Genomic DNA, 11,894 nt, shown 5'->3' with positions numbered 1-11,894 from the left:
TTTCAGCTTCCCCGAAGTAGACAATTGAAAGGATTTACCCTCACGGTAAAACAGCAGACGGAGCAACAAATGTTTGTTTTACTTTCGATCTAGCAGGCTATGACTCCATAAACAGATCTGGGACCAGGCAAGGCTACTAGGCCCTTTAAAGGGCCACTTTAAGCGTTGAACGTATATCTATAGTATAATATAATATGAAAAGTATGCCATGACATGGTAATGACACATGTTACTTATTACTAAATTAATCTTGAGTAATAACAAATAGTAATGACTAATTACAATAACAATAATAGTGACAATAATAATAATACATATTATTATTCGAAAATGACTTAAGACTTGGTCATAATATTTAATATTGTACATGAATATAATGTTAGACATTATATAACACTATAATAGCCTAATATTAGTAAATTAATAACACTTGCATTAAAACCACAAGAGACATTCATTCATATTCATTCTCCACCATTATCAACAAAGTCTGCACTGGGCTTGCTATCCCGGTTGTTTACCCCAGGCACAGGGGGTATGGGGACTAAACTGGGCCAGTGTCGACAGTGTTGATGAATGAAGTTCAATGGTTTGTCTTCCATCTGCTCTTTCGCAAAATAAGAAAGCCACATTGGCCGGTATTGCCATCTTGTGGTAGGGTGCGTTTCAATGATTTATATATACACTAGCTGACTGACAGGGGGCACTGTTAAGCTACTGCGCCACCATCTTGGCAATCCTGCACAATTGTAAAAAATATAAAAAATGGGGGGGGGGGGGGGGGGGGGGGCTATAAAAATGCTTTTATTCGTGTTTTTGGCACGTTGATTATATTACAGACACCTTAATGCATACTTGTAAATTATATTATGTGAGCTAAACATAAAAATAAACAAATATCTAAAACAATTTCCTTAAAGGTCAATTGCCCATTACAACCAACTTCTCTGGTTTGAAACGGTCTATGTATGTGGCATCGATATGAGTCAGAAACATAAATTGTTGTGTCAAAATTGACTGCAAAGTATTAATAGGATAATTTTCGTCATAAAGTTAGTGTCGTCCAAAACAGATTTTTGTAAGTGAGTTCATCACGATTTACTGAGGGTTACGAGACAAGCAGCTGTGCTTATTCTGATTGCCCTCTATCAGCTGCACATGCTCTATCCAATCATAGCAGCCAGAACCTTCAGACAGTGGGACAGACATGACCATTATGCAGCGTCTCAGTCTTGTTTACATAAGACAACACACGGCAATGTTATGTTAAAATATCAGTTAGCCCTAAGCCCTTTATAGAGTGGCCACGTGTTTGATAGTGATCATTGGAGTCTGCCACTTTTTGGGGCAAAACGAGCATTGAGACTTGTATCCCAACTGCAACTTCTCAATATTCCAAAACCTATTTGTCAGCATCTTGTGTCCCTTGCGACCTGTTTTGTAACATGATTCGCTATGAAACACTACCAGACAGACACACACTCTGGTAATAGATAAGACAGACACACACTCTGGTAATAGATATAGTGAGAATGTTGTAAAAAATAAATATAAAAATGACGGTTTTATTTATTTATTTTTATTTCACCTTTATTTAACCAGGTAAGCCAGTTGAGAACAAGTTCTCATTTACAACTGCGACCTGGCCAAGATAAAGCAAAGTAGTGCAATAAAAACAACAGAGTTACATATGGGGTAAAAAAAACATAAAGTCAGAAAATACAACAGAAAATATATATACAGTGTGTGCAAATGTAGCAAGTTATGGAGGTAAGGCAATAAATAGGCTATAGTGCAGAATAATTACAATAGTATTAACACTGGAATGCTAGATGTGCAAGAGATTATGTGCAAATAGAGATACTGGGGTGCAAAAGAGCAAAATAAATAATATAGGGATGAGGTAGTTGGGTGGGCTAATTTCGGATGGGCTGTGTACAGGTGCAGTGATCGGTAAGGTGCTCTGACAACTGATGCTTAAAGTTATTAAGGGAGATAAGAGTCTCCAGCTTCAGAGATTTTTGCAATTCGTTCCAGTCATTGGCAGCAGAGAACTGGAAGGAATGGCGGCCAAAGGAGGTGTTGGCTTTGGGAATGACCAGTGAGATATACCTGCTGGAGCGTAGACTACGGGTGGGTGCTGCTATGGTGACCAATGAGCTAAGATAAGGCGGGGATTTGCCTAGCAGTGATTTATAGATGGCCTGGAGCCAGTGGGTTTGACGACGAACATGTAGTGAGGACCAGCCAACAAGAGCGTACAGGTCACAGTGGTGGGTAGTGTATGGGGCTTTGGAGACAAAACGGATGGCACTGTGATAGACTACATCCAATTTGCTGAGTAGAGTGTTGGAGGCTATTTTGTAAATTACATCGCCGAAGTCAAGGATCGGTAGGATAGTCAGTTTTACGAGGGCATGTTTGGCAGCATGAGTGAAGGAGGCTTTATTGCGAAATAGGAAGCCGATTCTAGATTTAACTTTGGATTGGAGATTCTTTATGTGAGTCTGGAAGTTGAGTTTACAGTCTAACCAGACACCTAGGTATTTGTAGTTGTCCACATACTCTAGGTCAGACCCGTCGAGAGTGGTGATTCTAGTCGGGTGGGCGGGTGCCAGCAGCGTTCGATTGAAAAGCATGCATTTAGTTTTACTAGTGTTTAAGAGCAGTTGGAGGCTACTGAAGGATTGTTGTATGGCATTGAAGCTCGTTTGGAGGTTTGTTAACACAGTGTCCAATGAAGGGCCAGATGTATACAAAATGGTGTCGTCTGCGTAGAGGTGGATCAGAGAGTCACCAGCAGCAAGAGCGACATCATTGATATACACGGAGAAAAGTGTCGGCCCAAGAATTGAACCCTGTGGCACCCCCATAGAGACTGCCATAGGTCCAGACAACAGGCCCTCCGATTTGACACACTGAACTCTATCTGAGAAGTAGTTGGTGAACCAGGCGAGGCAGTCATTTGAGAAACCAAGGCTATTTAGTCTGCCAATAAGAATGCGGTGGTTGACAGAGTCGAAAGCCTTGGCCAGGTCGATGAAGACAGCTGCACAGTACTGTCTATTATCAATCGCGGTTATAATATCGTTTAGGACCTTGAGCGTGGCTGAAGTGCACCCGTGACCAGCTCGGAAACCGGATTGCATAGCGGAGAAGGTACGGTGGTATTCGAAATGGTCGATGATCTGTTTGTTAACTTGGCTTTCGAATACTTTCGAAAGGCAGGGCAGGATGGATATAGGTCTGTAGCAGTTTGGATCTAGAGTGTCACCCCCTTTGAAGAGGGGGATGACCGCGGCAGCTTTCCAATCTCTGGGGATCTCAGACATTATGAAAGAGAGGTTAAACAGACTAGTAATAGGGTTAGCGACAATTTCAGCGGCTAGTTTTAGAAAGAAAGGGTCCAGATTGTCTAGCCCAGCTGATTTGTAGGGGTCCAGATTTTGCAGCGCTTTCAAAACATCAGCTGTCTGAATTTGTGTGAAGGAGAAGCGGGGGGGGCATGGGCAAGTTGCAGCAGAGGGTGCAGAGTTGGTGGCCGGGTTAGTGGTAGCCAGATGGAAAGCATGGCCAGCTGTAGCAAAATGCTTGTTGAAATTCTCGATTATTGTAGATTTATCGGTGGTGATAGTGTTTCCTAGCCTCAGTGCAGTGGGCAGCTGGGAGGAAGTGCTCTTATTCTCCATGGACTTTACAGTGTCCCAAAACTTTTTGGAGTTAGTGCTACAGGATGCAAATTTCTGTTTGAAAAAGTTAGCCTTTGCTTTCCTGACTGCTTGTGTATATTGGTTCCTAACTTCCCTGAAAAGTTGCATATCGCGGGGGCTATTTGATGCTAATGCTGTACGCCACAGGATGTTTTTGTGCTGGTCAAGGGCAGTCAAGTCTGAGGAGAACCAGGGGCTATATCGGTTCTTAGTTCTGTAATGCCATTTGAATGGGGCATGCAGAAGCACAGTACACAAATCGCCACTCGCCAATGACTTAATATGCTGATTGTAGCTTGGCTGCTCAATGTGCCTGCTAGCTACTACTTTCTAGCTTAAATGACAAATAAGTATGATCATTTATCTAGCTAGCAAGTGATTTTGTGCACTGATAAAGTGTGTAGCCGTAGCTTTATTTACAGTAGTTTGACAGCTTGCAGCTGATGAAGTTGTAGACATGCTATTGTTCTCAGAACTTGTTGTGGACCTGTAAACAGATAGTTTGAATTCAGTAATGTTTTGCATTTACTTTCTTCCAAACCTAAATATGCTGCACTGCCCACGAATTCTGAAACATTGTCTACTCTGAAAAAAAATGATAACTACAGTAGGCCTTCTTAGTGGTAGCCTACACACTTCAATGCAAAATATCAACTGTCTGTTCACCTGTTGAATTCTACTGTATGTTATAAACCGCACTCTCTTTCAGATACATAGAACAAAAACTTGAAATTATAATAGCCTATCTAATAGGCCCAATTAAATGAGAGATAATACAGGACTAGTAAAGGCCCTGTGCACTACTTTTGTGATTTTTTCTTCTTCTTCTAAGTAATTAAAATAAATGTATTCATATTTTATTTTTTTCTTCTGATTTTTCAGAGGGTGCTGCAGCACTCTCAGCACCCCTCCTTCCCGTGGCTATGGAAGTGGGTCCAATTAAATGAGAGATGGGACAAATGGTAGCCTATCCTAACTTGTTGTAGGCCTATAGGCTATTTTGCAAGTGTGCAACCATCAAAGTCAGATCTAATAGGCCCAATTAAACTAGTGGGAACTCAAAATCTCTAACTTCCCCCCACTTCAGTGTGTTCAAGACAATTGGGAATTTAGGTAAAAACAAGCTCAGATTACGGATAATCCTGAATGAATTGTGAATCATGTTGAGTGAGAACGTTACAGACACACAAATATCATACCCCTCCAAAAATGCCAACCTCCCCTGTTATTGTAATGGTGAGAGGTTAGCATGTCTTTTGGGTATGATATTTGTGTGTCTGTAACTTTCTCACTCAACATTATTCACAATTCATTCAGGATTATCCGTAATCATGGTAGCATCCACATTAATGTAGAAGTGTTTAGAAACATATTATATTCTTATTTACAATAAAAGTGGCTCCAGAATGACACAATACATTATTTACCATTCATTTCTATTGGGCACAAAATAATCTGAAACACAACCAAAACAAACAGCAAATGCATCCAACAAATTTGTAGAGTCACAAACTTGATGTATTCATTGTGTGCAATGCATATAGCACCAAATACTTCACGTTTTACTACTTTAATACACATACAACCCTTACAAAAAAATATTGCAGATTTGAAACTTCTATTTGTCTTGAATGCACTGAAGTCGGAAGTCGAGGATTTCCGAGTTCCCAGTTGTTTTGAATAGGGCATAGCCATCCTACATTCGTGCATATGCTATTTCCTCAGTTATCAACGCTATATGCACAAATATAAAGATCCTATAATAATTAGACTACACATTTTTGACCCTATAGAATTAAACAACTATTATTTTATAAAGCAAGCCGTTTGCCATCTTTGATGACAAAGATTAGTAAGTAAAATAATGCGTTTAAATCTAAATGGGGCGCGTATCGACAACGTCATCATATAGAACGTCATCAATAAGTAACCGTAAATAACATAATACGATTCGGAGGAGGTAATCCATCGGTCCTGTGGTCATGTCATGCTAACATGATGTGCAACACTATCTTTTTGACCCGAGACATTTCCAGCAATCGTTTACTACTTTCTGGATGTTTATTATCTAGATATCGGTTTTACATATAAAGTCTATTTTTAGTATTTTATGCTATCAAACGATCTACTCGCGACCTTTACTTAATAGCTACAGTACTGTAGCTAACGTTAGTGCTACCAGCAAATGTTCACAGGCATAGAAGATAGTTAACTAACCAGCTAAATAGTCAGCAAAGTTGCAAAATATACATATTGCGTTTAATTCTCTCCGGAAAGTAGCTAACGATCGTTATTCTTTGGTTATTTACTTCAACAATTTGGGGATAATCTTTCAACAGCTCAAAACAAGAGTGATGGTGCTTCCCTTGGTGAATCTTTGTGCCAAAGAGGTTGTGAGTGATCACAGTTCCTCTCCGGGTTGGCTTGGTTGTGTACCCAGGGAACTGTACAGACCGCTTCTGGAGGCTGCCTTCACAAACTGCCGCCCGCTGGCTGTCGGAGAATTGGTTCAGCGATGGCCCGAGCGGACTCTGCGTGTTGGCGGCCGGAAGAGGCAGGGGCAGAGTCCCCCAAATCGACTCTGTGTCCAGGCTCTCTTGCTCGCGGTGGTCAGAGGATTGTCGGACAAAAGGTAACACATAATGAATCTTTGTTAGTTTACTTCTCTGAAACAACATTATCCAGCAATGTTAATGAGTCTTTGAATAATGGAAACAAAATACTGTTTAATAGTAAGATCAATCGACAACTTCACAGCCTACCAGGGGCGGCCTGTTCAATAGGGCGATATGGGCGACGCACTGCCAAACGGGAAAAGGAAGGGATTTTTTTTCTAATCAATTATATCACGGCAACAGTAGTTATCAGTGTTGTAATCTATACGTCTGATCTGCCACAGTGCCACACTGCCACTAAATGTCGAATCAGGCTAAAGTCGTGCTTCAAATGGCTCCCCCCCCTTTTGGGGCGATTTCAGTCAGGTTGAAAATCGCCCAGAAGTCTGTCATAGACTCCCATGTAAAATCTATTTTTTTCAAATTTCAGAGCCTTCAATACAATCTCAATGGGTGTCTGTGGGCTTGCACTTACGCGCTTTCGTCATACGTTACGTAACCATGAACGTAACTGAGAAAAGAGCGGATTGTGTCTTTGAAAGAAGTTCCTTTTTGTCTGCGAACAAATCAAGATAAATTGGCAACGAAACAATTAGGACCTCCCAGACCAAATTTAATAATTCAACAGGTTTCTACTAAAGGCGGAAAGTCCTACACCCGAGGATTTTCCAAAAATTGGTACGAACGAAAAAAGACATTGCCACTCACTCAACTGGATGAGGGATACAGGCTAGCTGTCCGCCGCCACAACGATGAGGTTAGTGTTGATAATCACAAGTTTACTGGAGAACTGAGACCAAGTAGAGACTTTGGACAGGGTGGATATGGTATAATAAAGGCAGTTTATTCAGAGGTAAAGATATCTGGAATCGCGTGCACGGACCCGTTCGTCAAACTCTTAGGGAGCTATAAATTAAGCCCCATTACTTACCATATCAGATAAGAGAAATTGCTGCAGCTACATATATTTTACATCCTGGCCCTACATAGTTCACTATTTGCATCACTTACCAAAATATTACATGTGGTCATATATGCTTGGAAAGTGGAGATGCCATAGAACGTCAAAAAAGTAAACATTGCTGGAGACACATTGCCGTTTTGGAGAAGACATCGCGTTTGCTAGCGAAGAGATTTGTTGTGGCAAATGAACTTGGGCTGGGAATTGCCAGGAACCTCACGATAAGATATATGCATCAGCATTGCGAGTCTCATGATTCTATACGTATTGCGATTCGATACTGTGATTTTATTGCGCACCATATGTCTGTTGCAGAGGGATCAGAAAGCCATGAGAACGAGTTTTGATCAGTCATGGAAATAAAAGTGCTGAAAACAAATTGGCTCCCAATGTGAAAAGATTGAGAACAAGCTATGAAGGAACAATAATGGTGTTTTGGTGCAGGTACAGCCAACTAGCGCTAAAATATTGCGATATTGTCAATACAGTATATCGTAAAGTATCACTATGTAACTATTATTATTATTATTATTATTAACTCGATTTCTTTCACCCCAATCCCTCAAATTAACGGTAAATAACTGAATTGTTTGCCCCACATTTAGCTAAGATGATTAGCTAGCCAGCTAAAATGTTTTATTTAGTTAGCAGTCGCATCTACAATAGTTTACTGTCAATAACATGTCTCCAAAAATGACGTGGTGTCTCCAATTGTGTTGACATTTTACAATTGCGATGCGCATCCATGAGTATCCACTTTCTGTAGCTCAGCTGGTAGAGCATGGTGCTTGTAACGCCAAGGTAGTGGGTTCGATCCCCGGGACCACCCATACACAAAAATGTATGCACGCATGACTGTAAGTCGCTTTGGATAAAAGCGTCTGCTAAATGGCATATTATTATTATTATTATTATTATTATCTGAAGAGAGCCCCGAAACATTGTGTGCAGAAATTTATGCAATAAATGAAGTAGGTTGAATCTAGTAGTTCTGATCTTCTGATTGGTCCTGATGAGTTGGGCGAGGTCCCCTCCAGGCTACTGTCACTGTTGCATTGGCTCTGAGTCGGGTTCTCTGTCTTCAAATGTTCAGCCTAAGAGAGGGGATTTTTGTGTGTGTGTGTGTGTGTGTGTGTTTAACAGTGATGATGTGTGTGTGTGTGTGTGTGTGTGTGTGTGTTTAACAGTGATGATGTGTGTGTGTGTGTGTTTGTGTGTGTGTGTGTGTCCTCAGAGCAAGAACTCGTGAGTTGGAAGAACTGAGAGGCCTATGGCGTGGGTGTTGTCCTTGGCCACCTGCTGACAAGGCTGACAAGATAGGACCCTTTTGTCCATTGTTATTGGATAGGAACAGAACTTATAACCAGCTCCTGACCTAAATAGATCTTAGCACAACATTTTACTCAACATATCATATTCCATATTCACTATAACAAATATATTTACTACGACATTAGCAAGAACCGCCACATCCTCAGCCGGCTAATCCAGTGTGTGAAGTTTTGCGGAGTGTTTGAGTTAGCTTTGCGAGGCAAAGATGAAACTGAGGGCTCCACCAACCCTGGTAAGCCAACACTTTTGAGATCAGTCAATAAATGCTTCTGGTATTGACTTATATGCTGCCCCTGTCTTCATGTTGTTGCTGGACATATCTTTTTTAAAATGTGTGTAGGTCACCTAAATCATCAGAAAAATTGCCCCTCCTGAGATTTTTTTCAGGAGCCGCCACTGCAGCCTACAATCTCCCAATGTCATAGAGATAGCTCACTTCTAAGATGGTAGACATCCATGGGCACCAGACAATCTTTGTCCATGTAATCACTTCTCTATTCCTCTTCTCTATTCCAAAGGTGTGCTCTCCAGGTGCTGGACCTATGTGGGCTGCAGTGTGAGGAAGGAGGAGTGGGAGACCCCATGGGTGGTTGGTCTCTGACTGTGGCCCTCTGCACCATGGTTGTACAGGCCAGGGCCGGAGCTCAGAGGGCCCTCAGGAGAGAGGGGGAACGGGAAAGGAAGAGAGTGCTGGCCATGGAAAGGGAGAGAGACGTGGTCAAACGGGAAAGAGGAGGAGGAGAAAAGCGAGACTTTGAGGAGGAAGAAGAAGGAGAGGGAGGCGGGCTGCTGGTGGAGTCTGTGAGAAGAGAGAAAAAGGAGACGTCGGGGTGTCTGAGGGAGGACAAGCAGGTGAAGGGGGTGAGGAGGAGGATGGAAATGGAGAGGAGAAAGGTGAGTGCAGCAGTGGCAGGTCTGGCAGGTGGCAAAGTGGGGGAGGGGGAGGCAGACTCTGAGGCAGATAGCGAGGTGGTGGTGTGTGTGAGGGCTGACCTCTTTGTCAACGCCCGTTCCTGGGAGCGTGTGCGCGCAGCCCTTGGCACGGCAGACCCCCTCAAGTTACTGTGCAGGTATGTCCGTGTGGAGGAGCTCTCCGTCTCCAGCATCGGATCTCTGCTGGACCTCCTACCCCGTCATGTCCTCCTGGGGGTGGACATCCGCTACAGCTGCCTGGGGGTGGCCGGCCTGGCTCTCCTCCTCCCTCAGCTCTCCATGTTCCCCATGCTGAGCTCCCTGCGCCTGCACTATTGCAACCTGGACATCCGCAGAGACATGGCCGGCCAGGAGGGGGCAATGAAGGACTTGTCCCAGGGGCTGGGGAAGCTCAGTCAGCTGCGCCGCCTCAGCCTCACTGCCCTCCGGCTGCCTGGACACCTCTGCATGCTGCTCAGGTAGGACAAGCTCTCCACTGTCTCCAGCATGTGGTCTGTAAAGATGGAGGTTGTGTTTGCATATTCTCATGAACAGCTTGAACTGTGTCTCATGTATTTGTTCCCTCTCCCACTTGTTCCCCATCCTCCTACTTGTTCCCCAGCTCTTTCTCCCAGCCGCTGGAGGTGCTGGAGCTTCCCTACCTGAGCCTGACCCATGCCGACCTCTCCTATCTATCCTGCAGCCCGCACGCCTCCTCGCTGCAGCAACTGGACCTGAGTGAGAACAGGCTGGATGAGTCGGCCTTGCCCTCGGTGCGTCGCCTCCTCTCCCAGGCGTCCAGCTGCCTCATGCAACTCTCCCTGAGCGGCTGTGGCCTCACCGACAGCCTGTTGGCGGCGATGCTCCCGTCGCTCAGCTGCTGCCGGGGCCTGAAGAGCCTGGGCCTCGCCTTGAACCCGCTCTCCCTGGCTGGGCTCCTGGACCTGGTGAGGACAGCGGTCAGGATGCCCTCCCTCCGACAGCTGCTGTACCCCAATCCCCTGGAGGACTACCAGCCTGGGCTGCCCCCCATGCCCTCCAGTGCCCAGCTGCTGGACTGGCCCTTGGATGAGCTGGTGGAGGTCCACGAGGCCACTAGTCTCCAACTGGACAGGGTGGTGATGGAGAGTGGTCGCTCTGACCTGTTCCTGACCTGCGACCTGCTCAACTACAACAAAGACTTGGTGGAGCAGTGAGGTCATTGGAAGAATGACCCCCTCCTATTTTAAAACCACACGACTGTACACGTGCCTGCCTACTGTCAATCATTCATAATAATTCATCCGAAATTGTCAATGTTTTTATACCTCAGTATTGTTGGCAATGCGTTTTAAAATGTAGAACAGAGGCTGGTGAGGGGAGGACAGCTCATAGTAATGGCTGGAATGGAATAAATGGAACAGCATCTGTTTGATGTGTTTGAAACCGTTCCATTGATTCTGTTCCATTAATTTCTATGAGCCCGGCCTCTGATTTAAAGTGCCACCAGCTACCACAGGTACAATAATTCTGGTTATACTATTCAGTCATCTACATTTGTGTTACAAACTGATTATTCAACCGTTTCAGAGGAGCATTAGGATCTTACAGAAAAACATACTTCAACAGGTACTTACTAACAAGCCAACTCAAATACTATGTACTTATTTACTTATACTGTTGTTGGATACACTGTACATTCATTTGTGCCAAATGCCAGGGAGTAAGTTATTGGATATTCTCTTAAGTATAAGAAGGGGTAACAGTTCGGATAGAGAGAGATCATCACCCCAGTCCCACTCCCACTGAGCTAAGATTACAGCTTTTACCCTACCGTCATGTGTATTCCTGTCTGCCACCAGTGCCCGTGCATGGCTGTTTTCCAGAAATGGTAGTCTAAATGGTGGTCACACAGACCCCGATTATCCCTATCTAGTTGCTTGTTTTTGGAAAACATTTAATTGTGTGATATGTTAACAGCTTATTGGAAATACAGCAATCTGATTATGAGAGCATACATCTTCTTTTTTTTTTGTCATTTAGCAGACGCTCTTATCCAGAGCGACTTACATGAACAATTAGGGTTAAGTGCCTTGCTCAAGGGCACATCGACAGATTTGTCACCTAGTCGGCTCGGGGATTAGAACCAGCGACCTTTCGGTTACTGGCACAACGCTCTTAACCACTAAGCTACCTGTGTGGAAGCTGTCAGCTTTATAAGTGCGTTTAGAGCTTTATATACAGTTGAAGTCGGAAGTTTACATACACTTAGGTTGGAGTCATTAAAACTCGTTTTTCAACCACTCCACAAATTTCTTGTTAACAAACTATAGTTTTGGCAAGTCGGTTAGGACATCTACTTTGTGCATGACACAAGTAATTTTT

At 43.6% G+C, this 11,894-nt stretch overlaps 1 protein-coding gene across 1 annotated transcript; it reads left to right on the top strand.

The window, feature by feature from the left end:
• The first annotated feature begins 5,651 nt into the window (after positions 1 to 5,651).
• Positions 5,652 to 11,526, top strand: LOC311137632 (leucine-rich repeat-containing protein 14-like). Its single transcript, XM_084172144.1, has 3 exons — positions 5,652 to 6,342; positions 9,137 to 10,009; positions 10,153 to 11,526. The coding sequence occupies exons 1-3, from the start codon at positions 6,065 to 6,067 to the stop codon at positions 10,724 to 10,726; spliced, it is 1,725 nt and encodes a 574-aa protein (XP_084028270.1). The 5' UTR covers positions 5,652 to 6,064; the 3' UTR covers positions 10,727 to 11,526.
• The last annotated feature ends 368 nt before the right edge of the window (positions 11,527 to 11,894 follow it).

This window comes from Coregonus lavaretus (genome assembly GCF_964263955.1).
Source record: "Coregonus lavaretus genome assembly, chromosome: 2".
Taxonomy (NCBI): domain Eukaryota; kingdom Metazoa; phylum Chordata; class Actinopteri; order Salmoniformes; family Salmonidae; genus Coregonus; species Coregonus lavaretus.
The sequence above is the reverse complement of the archived record's forward strand: the minus strand, read 5'-3'. Positions and strand labels throughout refer to the sequence as shown.

What these genes read in the sequence shown, in the direction of transcription:
- LOC311137632 (XM_084172144.1), top strand. Translation starts at nt 6,065, where the DNA reads ATGGTGCTTCCCTTGGTGAATCTTTGTGCCAAAGAGGTTGTGAGTGAT. An exon ending in AGAGGATTGTCGGACAAAAG is followed by an intron (nt 6,343 to 9,136) that starts GTAACACATAAT and finishes TCTATTCCAAAG; the next exon opens with GTGTGCTCTCCAGGTGCTGG. An exon ending in CACCTCTGCATGCTGCTCAG is followed by an intron (nt 10,010 to 10,152) that starts GTAGGACAAGCT and finishes CTTGTTCCCCAG; the next exon opens with CTCTTTCTCCCAGCCGCTGG.